General features: G+C 43.0%; 1 protein-coding gene across 1 annotated transcript in view; it reads left to right on the top strand.

Annotated features, from left to right (window-relative positions):
• The window catches only part of LOC306758881 (vasoactive intestinal polypeptide receptor 2-like), a gene marked incomplete at both ends in the record, with an annotated part of 85,323 nt that extends 67,080 nt beyond the window's left edge, over positions 1-18,243 (top strand). The window contains 9 exons of the mRNA XM_079244307.1: positions 2,131-2,228; positions 4,686-4,818; positions 5,856-6,006; positions 7,161-7,221; positions 12,958-13,027; positions 13,964-14,055; positions 15,306-15,435; positions 15,509-15,550; positions 18,082-18,243. Of these exons, the coding sequence (XP_079100433.1) occupies positions 2,131-2,228; positions 4,686-4,818; positions 5,856-6,006; positions 7,161-7,221; positions 12,958-13,027; positions 13,964-14,055; positions 15,306-15,435; positions 15,509-15,550; positions 18,082-18,243 (939 nt within the window). The remainder of the gene's footprint in view (positions 1-2,130; positions 2,229-4,685; positions 4,819-5,855; positions 6,007-7,160; positions 7,222-12,957; positions 13,028-13,963; positions 14,056-15,305; positions 15,436-15,508; positions 15,551-18,081) is intronic.
• Positions 18,244-19,662: the final 1,419 nt, after the last annotated feature.

Raw genomic sequence — 19,662 nt, 5'->3', positions numbered from 1 at the left:
GACATATGAGTGGCGCCGTTTTTTTAAAACCTAAATGCTTGTTTGAGGTTTCCACGGCAACGGAAACAATTGGTTTTGAAGAGTTTTTTTGTACTTTGAAATTTGAGTGACGTCCCGGGGGTGGGATTCTGTGATTGGTCATCTTCTCTAGGTTGTGCACGTTCGTGAGAGGAAAGCCACGCCCACCTTCACTGCTCAGTAGAACTACTCCTAACAGTTGACCAATCAGACGAAGCCTGCAGGACAGGGGGCGGAGCTTCCTCTGTTGTTTCTGGCAGAGGCTGATCTGAGAGGATCAATACAGAACGAATGAAGTAGTTTGTGGAAAATGCTGGATTATTTCTTGCCCTTCTGGACTTGCATATTAAAATATATTAGACTGAAATGTGCATCGTAGAGACACTGTAATGCTCTAATCTGTCGATGCAATTTGTTCTTTAACTCCAGCTAAATGAGCAGTGCTGCAACACTAAGAAAAGGTCACGATTTTGCATAAACTCAGATGTGTCCAAACATCCGCCGCACACATTTCAAACCAGCGTTTCATGGCTTTCTGCAGAGCAAACAGCTGAGATGATGCAATATGAAACCCCTGCTTCTGTTATTAAAGTTTCATAAGTCGCTCTGCTTAAAGTAAAAAGTGTAACTGTAAGCAGTGTGAAAGCATGCGTGTGTAATCATGTCAGGGGATCAACAGAATCATTACAGCACATCATCACAGGGACAGAAATGTCCACACTTTATGTTGCACACATGCATCCAGCTCGTATCAGATTAATATTTCATCTGATTGTTAATATTTTACAAGAAACACAAGAAAATCAAGTCTCATCAGAAGAGGGAACATTTTTCCAGCATTTTCCCGTCTGCTTCCAGGTTGGACTCAGAGATGTGATCCTGCATGCGATGTTTGGAACCAGTTCTTATTTTACTTCCAGCAGCTTTTCATCTCAAACCAGTCTGCATCTTCTCCTCTGACGTCAACAAGACACTTCTGTCCAGACGGCTTCCTCTCCAACGCCAACAACTGTGTTAAGAATCACTTTAATCTCTCCTTTTCCTTCATCTGATGCTCAGTTTGAGCTTCTCTGAAGGTCTGAAGCCAGGTGGCTTTAACACAGTTCTCTCCTCTTTAACAATGTGTTGTAGAAGAACTGAAGAGAAACAGCTTTTTATATGAAATCTTTCACTGTCGAGGCCTGTATGTCTGCCTTCTGTCTGTAATGAATAAAGTATCTGTCACCACTACAAGCACTGCATGTATAATCTTTCATTCTGAAGAAAACTGAGACGTGAGATGACGACGGAAGTGTCAGATTCAGTACATTCAGGTGGAACACAGTGGAAAATGTAAATGTTATCTAAACACAATATTTTCAGTGGAAACCAGACTGGCAGCCTGATTTATGGAGGAATGAGTGGATTAAAACCTGATGAGCAGCCCTGGAAATATAAAAGAAAAAGCTGATCAGTTTTCCAGATGTTTTAGTTGAGATATTGTGCAGCGAAAACAATCAAATACATTTTAACGTCGATTCAAAGCAGCTGGGAGTTCCAGCAGACCTGCAGCTTTCTGCATGCGAGGAGCAGAAAACCTGAGTCTGGGAACAGAGCGTAGACCTGGTCCCGATGACCTGGCGGATCCGGTTGGTTCATAACAAACCAGATGATCCTGCATGGATCTTAGTTCTGAACCATTCAGCGCTTTATAAACCAACAGCAGGTTCAGAAACCAGTTAAGACTGGATCCATTCTCTGGTGTCAGTGAGAACTGGATCAGCAGCAACTATCTGCAGCGGTCTGATGGACTTTAGAGAGACCTGTAAGGACAGCGTTCCAGTCGTCTGGTCTGATAAAGATAAATCCTGCTGAGTCATCAGTCTTTTCATCCGCCAGATGATGATGCTGAAGTTCCCGTCAGAGTTCAGGACGACGCTCAGATTTCTGGTTGATTTTTAATCTTCTGTCTCCAAAAAGCAAAACTTCAGTTTGGTCTCCATTTAGTTCATTTAGTTTGGGACGATGGTTGTGTGTCTAAAGCAAGTTTATGCTCTCATATGTGTAAACGTGTCTGCTGGACTGCAGAGACAGAAGATGGGAGTAAAACAGCAGTGGTTTGTCTGTCTGCAGCTGGTCTTCTACGTGGTGGTGAAGACGTTGTACACTCTGGGTCACAGTTTGTCGCTGATCGCTCTCACGACAGGAAGCGCCATCCTCTGTCTGTTCCGGTAAGTCTGGATGACACGTATGATCCAGCCAGACGGCACGTCGATCATGTTTTAATGCCTCATTGACCAAATCTAGATTCTGTTTGTGTTCATGGTAAATAAATGTAAAAGAAATGTAAAATATGCATACACACGTTTTTCTTACCTGACTGAATGATTGTCATTAGAAACTCTGCTTTTATGAGCTGCTGCTTCCCTGCAGCAGCAGACGACATGCTTATCTTCAGCTCTCAGCTTTGTTTAGATGATCTGGAGAAATTTCACCTCATGCTTGTAGAAGTGAAGCTCGCAGACGGAGCCGGTTTGATGGACACCACCTGCCAAGCGAGCTCCAGCCGCCGGATTCTTCGCTAAACTGTTTTAATATTTTGCTTTTTGTAGGACAGAACTGACTCCAACCAAACTGATCCACAGGATTTGTCCCGTTTGTCCTGTTCTAATCTCCCATTTCACCACCAGTAGAACCACCATGACTGATAGATGGCGCCAGACACTATTTAAGCTTCTTGTATTTTGTTTTCCACCTTACAGCTTTTCCATCTTCCCCTCCTTGTGTCCGTTAATCTCACGTGTTGCTTCTCATCTCCTGTGAGAGCCGTTGGGTATCCTGACACGCAGCTTCCACCTTGACATCAACAGTTTTTACATCATAAGAATCTTTTTCCTCCAACTAGACTCGACATGAAGAGATGTTTTGACAAACTGTCTTTGTTTTTTATAAGGAGAGAAAATAAAATCCACACATCTGGAAATGCAAAATAGGAACCGCTGGTTCAGAGCTCTTACTGTACAAACGGCTCATATTTATGTTCTGACAGTCCAACATATGTCTGAGATGATTGGTTTCCATTTACCTGCTGAACCGTTCATGGTGCCGTCATCTTACTGCCAATAGGCAGCTTTTAAAATCACGTTCTACACTAGCGGGGCTCGAAAACCCTGTTCCCACCAGCAGCTCTGGGTCAGGACCATAGACCGTATATGAAAGATGGACGGAGCCTCCGGCGGTTAAAAGTGAAGCCTTGTGTTCAGCATATTTAGGGGTGTGTCCTTTTGATTGACAGGTACCGATCTCCCACTTCAAGTCAGAATAACGCAGAACAACCGCGGTTTTTAGCCGGTTAACAACGTGACTTAGCTTTAGCCCGCTTACCTCTGTTAGCTGGTTAGCTCCTGTTATCTCGGGGTTAGCTCGGTTAGCTTTTAGCTACAGAAAGTTCGAAGTTCGCTCGATGTCAATCATCCACCATGACGCTCCCAGTCCCCCTCTCAGTTCCACCTCCACGGGCGAGACGACATGCATGCCTCTGCCAAGATGGCGACGGTAGGAACTGCCCACTGAACTTCAATTCAGCTCTTCAGAAACCTATGTGTGACGTCACGGAGGCTCCGCCCAACTTTTTATATACAGTCTGTGGTCAGGACGGGCCGGTTTGGTGCCGTTTGCTTCTGTAAATCAAGGATTCGAGGTTTATTTGTCATTTTCATCATGTTTGCACAACAGGACGAAATTTAGTTTCTCATCAGGGCAGAATAAATATAGTAAACACGATAATAAAATCATAATAGACTAAAAAAATATTAAAAAAGATGGTTATGAGAGTCAATCTCTTGACAGGTGGAGGGCTGTTAAAGGTGGGTGTGAGATGGGATGGGGGGGGGGTCCATTAATAAGTAACAGCCTGGGGAAAGAAGCTACTCAGCTTCCTGCTAGTCTGGCAGCTGATGCTGCTGGATCTCCTTCCTGATGGGAAGATAAGATGTGCAGGGAGGGGTGGAGCAGCTCCATGATGATGGAGCGGGTTTATCGGCCTGACATTCTTCTGGACCCGGCCTGGTTGGCACTCCCAAGTGCAAGCTGTGTCAGGAAAGGGGGTTCTGGAGCTGCTTGCCCCAAAAGCATCCGAGAGGGAGGAGTCCTCTGACAGCATGAGCAAGTTTTCAGAACTTTGGTAGACACTTATCAGCTTTTCTGCACAGCGAAAGCTCGGTAAGTTCTAGACCAGTTCGTCTGCGTCACCAGACAGGAGGCTCGCCCACATCAGCCCAGCTGTGTGTATAAACTCCCTGGCTGCCAGCTTGAGCCCCTGCTGCCGGCGTTTTGGAGCATTTTGGCTCAACTTTCATGGCAGATGTGGAGTACTGATTCTGCTGAGGCTTGCTTCGGGGCGTCTACAGGGTGCGCCTGCAGAGCACATTCCCAACGTGTTGGGTGCACACTCGGAGGACACATTTTGGGTGCATGTTGTACCGTGTACAGAAAGCACAAAAGACGTTGGCAACCAGTGAGTTAAAAGCATGTAGATGGATGGTAAATGCATGACGGAGCAGCCAAAGGCCACGCAGGAAAGGAAGGGACTCATAGCTAAAAGTGTTGCTTCATCATTTCACTAATTTTGTCACATTATCACCTCTCCATCATCTGTACTGTGACTCATGTCTGCATCGTGTTTGCAGGAAGCTCCACTGCACCAGGAACTACATCCACCTCAACCTCTTCACCTCCTTCATCCTGAGAGCCGTGGCGGTGCTGGTGAAAGATGACATCCTCTTCAACCGGACCACGCAGTGCTCCAGCCAGCCGTCTCTGGTGAGCTCGCAGCCTCTGAACCTCTCGCAGCGAGCTGAGCGATGTCATGCAGGAGAGGGTTCAGGCCCAGAGCAGAGAGCTGCTCCCATGTTGACGCTTCTCGCTACAGCTTCAAAATAAAATGGAAATGAGTTTTTCTGTCTTTTTCTTGTTGTTAAGCATCTGCTGTGATGTTTCCTGGAGACTTGCAGAGGCATGAAGTTTGGGTGGACAAATGGAACTTAAAGAGGCTGCTCTTTTAACTCGTCTTTATGGTGATTAGGTTCTTCTTTCTGTTTCATTGTTTTTTCACGCTACATATAATCCTCTCTAGAAGAATTTAATTTACTGTTTGTTCTGCAAAAGATGAGAAAAACACAGAGAGGTGAATTCTTATGAAGCTGGTGAATAAACTGGCTCTTCTGGCTTTCTGGGCAGGGATTGGCCACCGCTCACCACAGCGTGCCAAACTCCATGTCAGTGCATCAGATCTCACTCTGAGAGGATATTTAACATGTCTGTGAAGTGGAAGATGGTTGTAAAGCCAGGAAGTTACTCCCCATTAGCTGCCTGTTTAAACAGAAGCAAGTGCCCTTGTCTTTGGCATGATTCTGCCCCTCTGCAGAGGAGACATTTTGAGTGTTTGCTTGGCCTCGCAGCTGCCTGACTCCCCACACACCCCTTCACACACCTCTCCTCTGCTTGCTTGGCAACGAAACGTCTCTGTCAGGGGACTTCACACACATCCACTGGCTGACATTATGATCTGCAAATTAAAGTTGTTCCTCCTGATGGCCTCGCTGGTCACACGAGAGGGAAAGGGGGGAACATGCGCTCGCAGAACAGAATAATTAGCATAAATACTTGATTAAACAGCGTCTCTGTGGAGTGTGTACCGACACGGTGGTCCGAAACACTCCTGCAAAGGCAGCTGTAGATCCTGACTGCTTAAAGACAACTAGAAGGGCAGTCGAATGTTATCAGCTTTGTTTCAGCTCTGAACTCTTCTGCAATGTGTGTGTGTGTGTGTGTGTGTGTGTGTGTGTGTGTGTTTCCAGGTGGGATGTAAAGCCAGCCTGGTGTTTTTCCAGTATTTCATCATGGCTAACTTCTTCTGGCTGTTGGTGGAGGGTCTCTACCTGCACACTCTGCTGCTCGTCATGTTCTCTGAAAACCGGCACTTCATCGTCTACATGTTCATCGGCTGGGGTAGGTCGTCCCTAACCCTCCTCCACGTTAAACCTCCATACGTGCACGGACCAGCCTGATCTTCCAGGTTTGGCATCGTTTCCATGTGTTTCGCCGTCGCCTTGTTGTGCGAACTTGACGATGAACTCTGTGCTGCAGCTCAGAGATGTTTTCTGCTAAACTTTCTCAGATTCAGTTCGGCTGGTTGTCCTCAATGGGAAACTTTTAATAGAAACCTTTTAAAGAGAAAATATTTCAAGAGGCATTTAAAAAAAAAACTCAACTCATCCAAAATGACAGAAGAGAAAACTCGACAGCAAGAGAAATGTCAAATAAAAAAACTTTCTGGGGAGTTTTGGATCCTCAGTCGTTAAATCCTTTGTGCAACATGTGGTTCTGGTTTCCCACAATGTTTTCTGCACCACCTGAGAGCCTCATCATGCTCCGGCTCACCTGCTTAACTTTACAAAGTCCTCGAACGCACCTTTCTAAACCAAACAATATTATGTTTGTTGCCTCCAGACGGAACTGTAACACTCCCAACACGGCATTTTCAGCATTTAAAATGTATTTTTGTGTATTTTTTTTGGTGATTATTTTAGTCCACACCAGAACCTGAGTTCAGAATCTTGTTCAGAAGAAGATGTCGCCTTCACTGCAAAAACTCACCCTTAAAAAACAAGAAAAAATATACAAAAATGAGATAAATGTTGCTTAAATAAGATAAATTATCTGCCAACAGAACTAGAAAATGTGGCTTGTCAAGACTTCCCAAAACAAGTAAAAATACTCTTAAAACAAGAGGAATTCTCTGGCATCAAAACTAAGAATTATCTTACCTTTAAAAAAAATAAGCATTTGTTTACTTTTTTGTGTATTTTTATTCTTACTTGGATTTCAGTTTTTGCAGTGCAGAATAAGATGGAGAGAGTGGTCTGGTGCTGGAAGCAGACAAAGGAAACCAGCTGGTTTTATGTTTATTTAAATAAGTTGTAATTAAAAGCAGACTTCCAGCCTGTTCAGATGGGAAACGAGTTCTGAGATGAACATAGAGGACACCGATGAAAGCATTCATTAAAACATGACATTACAAAATCTATAAATTTGAAATCATTAAGATCCGTAGTTGAGGAGAAAAATGGATTTGTTCCACTGATGCTTCATGCTGTTTGCAGGAATCCCCACCGTGTTCGTCTCTGCGTGGGTGATGACCAGGGTTTTTCTGGAGGACACGGGGTAAGTGCCGCTTCAGTCTGCTCGGTTTTCAGCGTGGAAACATGGCGACAGGTGTACTTCTAAAACCCCCTTTGGACCTGCATTATTGATCTGAGATGAGTTTTTCTTTAGCTGGGTTGTGAGCATGTGATGGACTCTGAGGACGTTTTCGTCCTCCTCCATCGCTTCACTTGTTTCATTATTGTTGTTGTTCGGTCTGTTGGCAGATAATCAAATGGAAATGTGGCGCCGGCTGCAGAATGTTAAGTGAAACTTTCAAGGTGTCCACAAGCACCTCATTATTGCTGGGGGGGGCTTTTATAAGGCGGTGTGTCGGAGGACTGCTTGTCTTTCCCAGTTTGCTATCACAGCTGACATAACGGTGCAAGCTGGGCCGAGTTTCTGGGGGCAAAAACCACCAAACAATTACCATGGTGACGTCTCACCATGACAACAGAGGACAGCAGGGATGGAGGAGCAGAAGTGAGGAAGGCTGGCAGAGAAGGGTTGAAATTAAAGTGTGTGAAATCTGTTTTTGCTGCTTCAGAGTTCAGAGCACGGCTGGAGACGGAGGACTAATTCACAAAGAGGACGATGATATTTGATATTTCTCTTTATAAAGCTCTTTATCATTTCTGACACCAGCTGATCTCCAGAAGGAAAACAGCATGTGAACTTTGAGTCTTCTCCATTCTAATCAGACAAAAAGTCAACAATTTTAGACCTAAAAAAATAAATCGCAGTGAGATGGAAACCATCCAACTCTGTTTATTATCTCCCATTTATATTTGACGTTATTTTATATTATTTATTTGGAAATGTCCACAGCATGGATCCATATTGTGAAACAACACAATAATTTATTCTGGTAAAAAGCAGCAGATCAAATTAAAATCAAACTGCAAAGATGAATGTAAGGTTGTTACATTTTTCTGCACATTTCCTTCAGTAATATATTCACTGAATCATACCTGATGCTCTTTAAATTGATAGTTTTCATGTTTTGTTTTATGCTAGTGTTTGGGTTAACGGGAGGGAAGGGAGGGGTTTGAAGTTTGTGCACTGTGAATGCATAACAAGGAAAATATGCAAATAAACATTTAATCACGAAGAAAAAAACAACAATTTTAGACCAAAAAACAAACAAAGCTCCATCTGTGTCCCTGAAACAATAGTTCTTTTTTCGTATCAGTTCCAGGTTTTACCAGAAGAGTCTGAACTGATGAGTCTTTAGTCTTGTTGTAAGTGTAGAAAGTCAGTTGGATGTCACGGTTATTAAAAGTACATGTTGTAAATCACAACGTGGGACCACAGAGCTGGTTCAGCGTTTCTCTGCTGGGTTCTGAGCAGCTGTCAGAAAAGTCAGATCTGAAAAATAAAAAGGGTTTTGTTAAAGAGAGATGATGAAATAGGTTGACGGGCAGATTGCAGCTCCTCTCGTAGCAGACTGTCGCAGTGAGGAGGAAGTAAAGCCTGAAGGTGAAACTGTCAGTTTAGCAGCTGATCGACTTCCCACCGTATCGCTGGTTACTGCGGTCATTCTCACTGGGTAAATGTCACAGCGACGAGTTGGCATCCCTTTCTACTGCAGGGTGTGTTAGAAACAGCATGATGCTGTAGATTAACACCAGATGAGGGATTAGGGTTTATTACCTGACCGCTGGGCCTTCTTCCTGCAACATGATGTTGTGCTTCTAGAAAGGAGAAGAGTCTGTTCCAGCGCAATGCTAGTTGCTCCTCATGTTTTGTTTCTCCATCCTAGGGCCTCATTTCATGAAGCTGTCGCACGCACAAAACCCGGGGTATGCCAATTATATCCCTTTTATCCCGTTAAAAGGGAGTTTTTTCCTTCCCACTGTCGCCGTGTGCTTGCTCAAGACGGGAGATTGAGTTGGACCCTCCAATCTGTTGGTTTCCTTATATAGCCTATTAGCTTTCATTTTGGTTTTTTTTCCTGTCTGTAAAGCGTCTTGAGATGGTATTGCTGTGATTGTTGAAAGTTGAATTGTATTATAGTCAACTTTTGGGATTTATAAAAACACGACTTGGCGGTAAAACGTCCCTACCTCCACGCCAACTCTAACCCTGCCGTACGCACAACATCTGGAGAAACGGGAAACGACAACACCTAAAGCAGAAAATAAAACCAAAGAAATGGTGTAAAATTTGAGAAATTTGTTCAAAATCAAATATAAACTTTTATACAGAAGGTTGTAACATTTGCAAAAATATAAGAAAGTTCATATTTGATATTTTTACTGCACCACGTAAAACATCAACCACTAAAATCAGTTCGGAAACGAAGCAGTTCTACATGTTATAAAAGCCATTTCACACAGTTAATAAGTCATGCAGAAGCTGCCATAATAATAAAGGTCTAAATGAATAATTACAATTAAAATGACGTGGTCGCCATGACAACAGCCCATCATTAAGCTGATCAGGGTGTTTCCTCCACCTGCAGATACAGAACATGAAGTGATGGTTGGATATAAAATGACACAAATGTGTAAAGATGCACAGTGGCTTATCTGTCCCTGCTGGTAGAAGTGACTGACGGACTGGACTGATCACTCCTTTTCCCAACCCAGAGCAGAGGAACAGAACGATGTTCTCCGTAGCCAGACGTGGTGTAGCAGCCATCAGGCAGATGGAGGCAGGTGGAGGTGCCTCCATGCCCAGGAGGAAACCTGTTGTACATGTCCGAACTGGTGGGAATGCTCCTTGGCTAGATGATGAACCAGAGCTGGTGGAGAGGGTGGTCCAGTCAGGATTTCTGGGAACCAGACTGGCCATCAAGCCTCCTCCTCCAAGATCCACGTCTGATGCGTCGCTTCCTGCTCTAAAGCCCATTTCTCCAGTGTCACTGCCAGCTCCACGGCCCATGGCAGCGCCCAGGTCCTGTCCGGCGCTGCAGCCACCCATGCCACCTGTGTTCCAGACCTGCTCCACACCTGCATCCAAGGAGGTCCCTGATTCCTGTTCCCGAAGACATCGCTCCTCCTCCGTCCCAGGCTGCTCCAGGATCCCAGGCTGCTCCAGGATCCCAGGCTGCTCCAGTATCCCAGGCTGCTCCAGTATCCCGGTCCTCTCCAGTATCCCGGTCCTCTCCAGTATCCCAATCCTCTCCAGTATCCCAGGCTGCTCCAGTATCCCAGACTGCTCCAGTATCCCAGTCCTCTCCAGTATCCCAGACTGCAGTATCCCAGTCCTCTCCAGTATCCCAGTCCTCTCCAGTATCCCAGGCTGCTCCAGTATCCCAGGCTGCTCCAGTATCCCAATCCTCTCCAGTATCCCAGGCTGCTCCAGTATCCCAGGCTTTTCCAGTATCACAATCCTCTCCAGTATCCCAGACTGCAGTATCCCAGTCCTCTCCAGTATCCCAGTCCTCTCCAGTATCCCGGTCCTCTCCAGTATCCCAGACTGCTCCAGTATCCTAGTCCTCTCCAGTATCCCAGTCCTCTCCAGTATCCCAGGCTGCTCCAGTATCCCAGTCCTCTCCAGTATCCCAGGCTGCTCCAGTATCCCATTCCTCTCCAGTATCCCAGGCTGCTCCAGTATCCCAGTCCTCTCCAGTATCCCAGGCTGCTCCAGTATCCCAGTCCTCTCCAGTATCCCAGGCTGCTCCAGTATCCCAGTCCTCTCCAGTATCCCAGGCTGCTCCAGTATCCCATTCCTCTCCAGTATCCCAGTCCTCTCCAGTATCCCGGTCCTCTCCAGTATCCCAGTCCTCTCCAGTATCCCAGTCCTCTCCAGTATCCCGGTCCTCTCCAGTATCCCAGTCCTCTCCAGTATCCCAGACTGCTCCAGTATCCCAGTCCTCTCCAGTATCCCAGGCTGCACCGTCATGATGTGATGTTTCATGTGTTTCATCCATTTAACCTGCATCTTGTTCTGGTTCCCAGTATTTATACCTATTGGTTTCTGTTCCCACTCGCTGGTCCATTGTGTTGTTTTATCTTCTTCTACTTCTGTTATGTCTCTGGACTGTCTTACATTCAGTTTATTTTTGAGGATAAAATCTTGGTTCAGCATTTGGTCTGCCTCCTGCATTTGGGTCCCTACATTTCCACAAGCTGAGCATTTTTTAATACTTTAACTTAGTGTTACTTAGTCTTTAACAAAGTGTAACAAAAATATATTTACCATTTCTTACCATGTGAAATTATTATAGTGTAATCTTCTGCTTCCATTAAAGTGCAAAGAACAAGTATCTGATTGTGTCCAACAGGATTTTGAGCAAAGCTTTTACCATAAAGTGATGCTAAATATCTCAAACTTTCTGCATCAAATATGACTGACTTTAAGAATTATTTGATTCAAGTGTGTGGAAGCAGGGAAACATGTAACATGTAGCAGTACGGGTTACTGTAATGCTAAAATAAGTACAAAGTAATTAAACCAAACTGTATACGTAAATAAATATTTACATATCCAGTTTCAAATCTATACAGTAGAGGAGCAATAAGAAATTTACTAAAAAATAATTCACCATATTTTTACCACAGATCCTCATTTCAGATCCTGGATCCCAGTTTTCTCTATAAAATACATAAATCTGTGTTCTTCACTTTGGTCAGTTTTTAACCAATATGTTTGAATCAAAAATCATAATTTCATATTTTTACCATTTTTTTCTGTTTCATTTAAGCCAATAAAAACGTCTGACACATGTATCGCATGTATAGCGCCTAGAAATGCAGAATTTCATGGATTACTACGTTTTTTCTTGATGATCTCGTAAATGATTCATTGTCTTTAAAGAGAAATAAGCTATAAAGTTTAAAACATGAATTTAGACATGCATTTGACTTTTTCTTATTTTCTTGGCAAAAGAGAAAGTCATGAGTAGCGAGGATGTCTGGGTTGTTTTTTCTTTCGCAGCCATAATAAAATCATTTTTCTTTTTCACTTTTTTTCTCTTCCAATTTGTTTCTATAATTTCTTCCTTTGGAAATTTCAGAAAAACCATTTAAACATCGATAAAAATAAACACAAACAAGCAAAAGACCATAAATTCAGGCCAATGATGAGGAAAACGTGAAGCAGAATAACTTTCAACACGCTGTGCTGTTCCTACATCCAGATCTGCAACCTGAAGCTGTTTCCATGGAAAAATCTGCATGTTGAACATTGTCTCGGAGGGCTGGATGAGGCACCGCAGCAGAGCAGAAAATAGCTGTTTTCCCCTGATTCTGTGCTGCAAAGTGCCGACTTGATGTGATGCAAAATGATCTCTGAGCAGTGCATGTTAGTCTCTGACTTGCACCGGTGCTGCAGAGCATCAAGTCACATGACATTAAAACCAGCAGTCAGGACGGGTCAGGTGATTCCTCGGTCGGCTGCATGATGGTAAAAACTGCCACATTATCTCCTCATGAGTCTCAGAAAGTAGATTTTCTCAGATTTACTGTGTTGTGGCTGATACTTAGGTAACGCCTTGTTTATAATAACTACATAAAAGTGTTGCTCCTGCACCTACCTGTCATGATCAGCAGCTGTTTGGAGCTTACAGGCTGAAGATCTGACCTCTGCAGTGTTTTTACACTCCAACCCTCAGGTCACCTGCAGGTCATGTTGAGCCTAAAGTCAGTAAAAGTTGCACAACATCACTGGGAAGGGACAGAGAGGGAAGTAAATCAGCCCAATCCACCTGGAAATGTCAAGTTTTTAAAGGAAAACGGGACGTAACTAATCATGATACAGACACACGTTAAACCATTTTAGCATCTTTATTTCTCTGTTTTATCTCTGCAGATGTTGGGAAAGAAATGACAACCCCGTCCCTAACTGGGTGATCAATGGACCAATCGGATTCTCCATCATGGTAAATCGATTATTTTCCTCCTCGTTTCACCTGCTTCTTGGTTCAGTCAGCATTCAGGTGGAAATGTGGATTAAGTGGGAAAATGTATATCAAGGCAAAATGAAAAAATCCATTTTCCTAATGATATTCTATGTATTTATTACTATATTTATTACTCTGCTGATCAGTGATCAATGACAGGCTAACAGTTACTTTCTGCTCTGTGGATGAGACATCCTGAATGAGTCTGAATGTTGCTTGTTGTTTGTTATTCTTTATATTTTTATGGAGAAACTGCAAACAAAATTGGCTGTTACGGATAAAAAAAAGTTGCTTGAATGGAATAATATTCTTTTACTAAGTAAATTCGTATGTATTTTGGTTTTTAAAATAACTAATTTCTCCTTTTATAAAACGAGTGGATGGACTTCCACTTGTACAAGAAAACATGAGGAAATAAACGGGAATGGAGAGAAAAATAAATATATAAGTAAATAAGGAGAAAGATAAAGATGGTTTGGAAGGTAAATAAATAAATCACGTTCTGAAATATAAAAACAACAGATAAAACAGATACATATTTAATAAACATTGATTTCCCTCCATATTTCCTAAATTAATGTTTTTGTCTTCATGTTTCTGCCTTGTTTTAATAATTTTTCAGCACCAACCTTTGCTTTTGTCTTCTCAGACTTTTGCACAACCATTCAGGTTTGACACAAACTTCCTGTTTATGAGCAGTTCTTACTTCAACCATCACTTATTCCACCTCACACATCCATAAATACGTTTCTGATCACATTTGAGGTTAAAGTATGTGATGTAGTTGTCTAATCCCTCTTTACAGGATGTTTTAAAGGTCTGCGCTGGCTTGTTTGAGGCCAGAGCCGCATCTAAAACGTCTCATTTAAATCTCCAACATCATGTTCTTCTGTCGCTTTGTCTCCGTGTCTGCAGGTGAACTTCATCCAGTTCATCAGCATCATTCGGATCTTGGTTCAGAAGCTGCGCTGTCCAGATGTCGGAGGCAACGATCAGTCGCAGTACAGGTAGCTGGTCGCACGGTCAGGTCTCGTGTTCCCCAGAACACACAAACACACACAGGATTTCACCACCTCCTTTAACTTCTACTGGTTTCAAACATGCAAAATAAAAAAAGTCTCATTTAAAGTGTTTATTAACCCAAATATCTGATCAGCCAATCACATGGCAGCATCTCAGTGCATGTAGACATGATGAAGACGACTTGCTGAGCATCAGAACGAGGAGGAAAGGAGGTTTAAGAGACTCTGAATGCGTCATGTTGTTGCTCTGAGTGTTTACTGGGATTTTCACGCACAAACATCTCAAGGGTTTACAGAGAAGGTCTGAAGAAGAGAAAAGATCTCTGGTTGATGTCAGAAGAATGGGCAGACTGGTTGGAGATGATGGAGGTCCAGTAAGCACTGGTTCCAACCAGAACATCATCTCTGAACACACAACCCGTCCAGCCTGGAAGCAGATGGTCTCCAACAACAGAAAACCACACCGGGTTCCCTCCTGTCAGTAAGAACAGGAAACTGAGGCTACAATTCCCACAGACTCACCAGAACTGGACAATAGAAGATGGAGAAACGTTGCTGGTCTGATGAGTCTCCAGTTTTTATGCGTTACTGTTGTGTCTTGTCCTGCTAAAGGTTTACATGCTGCGTTAGAGGAGAACCAGTGTTATGCTGTTAGCTTCCATTTCCTTTTGTGGGTCTGGTTTTTATACCTTATACTGGTTCCCTAAACAAACTAGGAACCATCACATCTTGTTTTTACTCTGCAGCGTTGGGAAGCACATTGTTTTGGATAAAGTGCCCTCAATGGAGTTTGTCCAGGGGTAAACAGGGGTGGCAACATTAACAAAAGAAAACCAGGAAAATGCGCAAATGAAGGCTTTATTTTTGGACCCACTAGTCCCTAAAAGCATCAAAGGTCTGAAATTAACAACCAAACAAACCCGACAACAAAAGTGTAAACCAAAGCTGGCACCAACCCAGCGGGAATCACAAAAACGTCAAATATAATAAATATAAAAAAAACCCTCTTCTTTGTTGTCTTGAGCTTCATGCTAAGGTCACAGCTACTAACTGTTTCTTACTTTTACTGCTCCTTTCACTTTCCCTCTTTCCTTTCTTTTAATAGATTGATTCTTTTTTGCCGCATTAAGTAAAGTGAGTAAAGTTTATTCTGCTGTAAATCCAGCGGCAGATGGAGTGGCACGCCGTCTCTGGTTTGATCAGGTTACATCTGATCATCGCCATTTGTGTTTCAGGCGGCTGGCCAAGTCCACCCTCCTGCTGATCCCTCTGTTTGGGATTCACTACGTGGTGTTTGTGTCTCTCAGCGAGTCCATCGCAGAGGATTATAAAATCTTTTTTGACCTGGCGCTCGGATCCTTCCAGGTGCGGTAACACCTTCTCCACTCATGTTTCTGTCGGCACAGTCTTTCTGATTTTAATGATTCCTTTCTTTCAGGGTCTGGTTGTGGCCATTCTCTATTGTTTCCTGAACAGTGAGGTGGGTTCTTATTAAGTCTAATCACAAATGACTGCAAACTAAACTAGTTGAGAAGCAGAATAACCAATCAGTGCTGCAAGAGACGTTATTTCTCCATAATTTGACGCAAATGTGAGCGTGTCTGCACGCAGCTGATAACGTCCTCATTTAAAAAGGCTCCATTTCATTTGGTCTCGGGGGGAAATGAACAGTGAGTCGTACCGTCTCTTTGTTTTGATTGCAGCCAAAGTTTCTCGTTATCATTAAATTCCTCATTTAGAAATAATTTATTCGCGTCATCCTAAACAAATGATAAAACGAGACTGTTGTGAGATATGACATAGGAAAAGCTCAGTTTACCCGTAGATCTGCATTCCTGGTGGTTTTGCTCATCCAGGAGGAGCTCAGAGTAGAGATCAATGAGGTAAATATTTAATATATCAATAAAAAACTGATTCTATTGGTCTTTTAAAATGATCCATTTATATCTACTTGTTGTGGGTCCACATACATGGCAGCTGCCATCTGTGTGCCCCCACTGTCTCACTACGGCGTCTCTGAAGGGACAAACAGCTCTGACTGTACACATGTACACAGTGGTGAAGTAGTACTACCTGTAGTACGGTTATCTCCAGATCCACTCAGGTAAAGATGTGTTTGTTTGGAGCAGGGGGGTGCAGGTTTTGGATGTTTTGGATGTTTCCTGCTACAAGCTAGACGTTGGAGGAAATGATCACCATGTTTGGGCAGAAACTGACAACCAGCTGCTGAGGAGAGCCATTGGAGCAGGGAAAATCTAAAACCTGCAGAACCGTGGTCTTCGAGCACTGGAGCTGTTTACCTCTGGTCTGGAGGAAGTTTGACCTCTGATGGCCACCATCCATCAAAACTGTGCTTTTAAGGCACACTAGCCACGTTTACATGAGTTTTAATTCCTTTTTATTCTGAATAAAGGTTATTTCCACTTTAAACTGGTGAAAAATGACCGTGTAAACACCTGATTCCAAATGAAAAGGTCAATTTGGAAATAAACTCGATACTTGAAGCGGCTGGTTTATTCGCATTTTAAATCTGGACTTATTGATTTCTCTATCATGTAAACAAAAAAAGTTAATTCCGATCATTCTGTGCTCCTTACCTCGTCCCGTCTCGATGGACGTGTTCCACGTGTCGTTTTGCCTCCAGTCTTCGGTACTCTGTCTTCCTCCTCTCCTCCTTCTCACCTGCTGAAACAAGTGAAGTAGTTTCTCGTGTCGAGCGTCTGCTTCTAAATTATAATCAAAATAACGGAGAAACTGGTTCTTATGTAGATTTCAATGTTATGATAAAAAAAATGACAAGCAAGAAGCAAATTTATTTTATTTCTGGTAGACGTCCCGCCCGCCCTCTGTCCAATCAGAACTCTTCCCGACCCTTCGATCTGAAGCAGAATAAAGGAAAGACATGTTCCATGTAAACCTTCATTCAGAATTATTTCCATGTAAACTTGTTGGAGAATAATGTTAATTCTGAATTATTTTACCTTGAATATTCAGTTCCGAAAACATCATCCAACCGTACCTTTCATGTACTAACTGTAAAGCAGTCGTCTGAAAACACCTGGAGAGACACCTGAGGTATTCTTGGGGTCCAGTCAGGTGAAAGGCTTGGTGTCTTCAGGAGACGTCCTTGTTGTCTTCAGCTTCTTAGTTTCTACTACTTGTAGACATTCTTGGGATCTTCATGTCAGACTTAAGTTGATCCAGGAAGATCTTGTTAACAAACTGTTTGCATGTGATTTACTTTTTCATCCATCGTTGTAACTTAGAGTATCCGTGTTACGGTATCAGTACTGGGAACATTAAGTGGGTCTGATGTCACATGAAGATAAAATGTCTTCATTAAAAGAAGTTTAATTATCTTTTTTATTTGTGTTTAAGATAAAGTGATTGCTGCAGAGTAATCAGAGTATTTCTGTAAATAACGGGACAGAGTCTGAGGTGTGTATTGTGAAGAGAAATGTGCAGTAAAGCCGTGGCACTCCATTGCTGCTGATCACCATCTCAGACACACAACCTGTCAGTTGTCTCTCTGTTTGTCATAAATCCAGGTAGTTGTGGAGGTTTCCACCTGGAATCAAATCCTAGTGGAAGATGATCAGTTCTGCTGCAGAACTAATGTTTCTCCACTATGTCTGGATTCCCTGATGTGTTCTTGCTGGTTTTCCCTTCTATTCCCAAGTCCTGCTTTGGTATCGTAGACATTATAATATTGTAAAATAGGGCTGTGGTTTGGTAGTTGGATTTTTTAATTCGCATAAGCCTTTTGCCTGATTTGGGGCTTTTGTTGGTGACTTGCAGCATTTCTTTGCAAATGAAAAAGTAGGAATAAGTTGAGGAAGTGTGACTTCAAGTGAGGAGCTTGTATTAATTTCCATCTAGTTTTTTTTTTTTATTACATAACGTTGAAGTTCAGAAAATCATATAGAAACAGCTGTTTAATTACAATAATTTACAGTTTTAGTTTAAACAAATAACAAAGAAGGAACATTATTGTTCTTTCTATTCCTTCAGGTTCAAGGGGAGCTTAAGAGGAAGTGGCGGAGCATATGCCTGAACTGCCATCTGAGCAGAGCTCATCCCTGCAGCAACAACTTCGCCTCCAGGAACGGCTCAGAGTTTCACCGCAACACCAGAGCCCAGTCCATCCTGCAGTCGGAGACCACCGTGCTGTGAGAGCATAACAGGTGCCCAACACACACAAAAACAAACAAAATGCAGCGTCCAGGTTGACCTGGGTCCAATAGTTTCCCATGTTTCTAAAATAAAAACGATGCTCAGACGGGTGGGACCTTCGGCGTTGGAGCAGATGTTGGTTTTAGCATTACAAACTTCTGTGAACCTTCAAGTGGACCAAAACCTGCAGGATCCATCCCATGAGGTGCATCTGGGTTTGGACTGAACCAAGAGACGCTTTACTTTTCTCTTCAGTGTTTTAATGTCGTGTTTGCTGCTTTGGACCAACAACTTTATCTGAAGCTGTTTGTTTTGTTGTTTTCCCAGAAGCAATGAGCATGGTTGAGGTATAAAATGTACATACTTGAATGTTCTGTACACTAAGTTTTTAATATTTTTTAGGCAATGCCGGTCAGAGGTTTGGATGCACATCTTCATTGATAGGTAAATTTTTCTTTTTTACATTGTGAAACAATATAACAGATACTTTGTAGGTTTTCCTTTATCTTTACAAAAAAATGACAAAAAACAACTCCACTGCTGGGTCAGTGTTAATATGTGGAGTCATCACCATAGACTCCATATAAAAGATGGACGGCGCCTCTGTGACGTCACCCGTAGGTTTCTGAAGAGCTGAATTGAAGCTCGGTGGGCGGTTCCTACCATTGCCATCTTGGCAGGAGCATGCGTGTGAGCGTCATGGTGGATGACAGACTTTGAGCGAACTCGGAGCTGCCTGTAGCTAAGAGCTAACCGAGCTAACCTGGAGCTAACAGGAGCTAACCAGCTAACGGAGGTAAGCGGGCTAAAGCTAAGTCACGTTGTTAACCAGCTAAAAACCGCGGTGGTTCTACGTTCTTCTTACTTGAAGCGGGAGGTTGGGTAACTGTCAATCAAAAGGACACGCCCCTAAATATGCTGAGATGAGTTAGAAAAAAGTTCACTCCCACCACAGTTGTCATGAAGGTAAACCTGACCTATTAAACTGAAAATGGATTTTTGAACCAGGCTGTAAACATGTATATTTCTGCTGTGAAGTTGGTCTTTTTAACATGGGAGTCTATGGGGATTTGCTCTGTTTTGCAGCCCCTAGTGGATGAAGGGGGAACTGCAGTTTTATGCACTTCCGCATAGGCTTCACTTTTAACCGCCGGAGGCTCCGTCCATCTTTCATATACGGTTCATGGTCATCACATTACCATGTGAATCAGGTCATCAGGCCAATAAGGAGAGATGCAAGAAGTTAACATTAAAGCTGGGATAGGTAATGTTGCTCAGAGACATGTTCCTCTGGGTGAAGTGATTCCTCGTCCTGATAGTAGTCTATACATTCTGTAATCATCAACAATAAGAAATATAGTTAGACCCCTCAGTTTACTGTAAATCTGTTAAAAACTGATCAATCCAAACATTCGGACC

The sequence above is a fragment of the Telmatherina bonti genome (assembly GCF_933228915.1).
Source record: "Telmatherina bonti genome assembly, chromosome: 7".
Taxonomy (NCBI): domain Eukaryota; kingdom Metazoa; phylum Chordata; class Actinopteri; order Atheriniformes; family Telmatherinidae; genus Telmatherina; species Telmatherina bonti.
The sequence above is the reverse complement of the archived record's forward strand: the minus strand, read 5'-3'. Positions and strand labels throughout refer to the sequence as shown.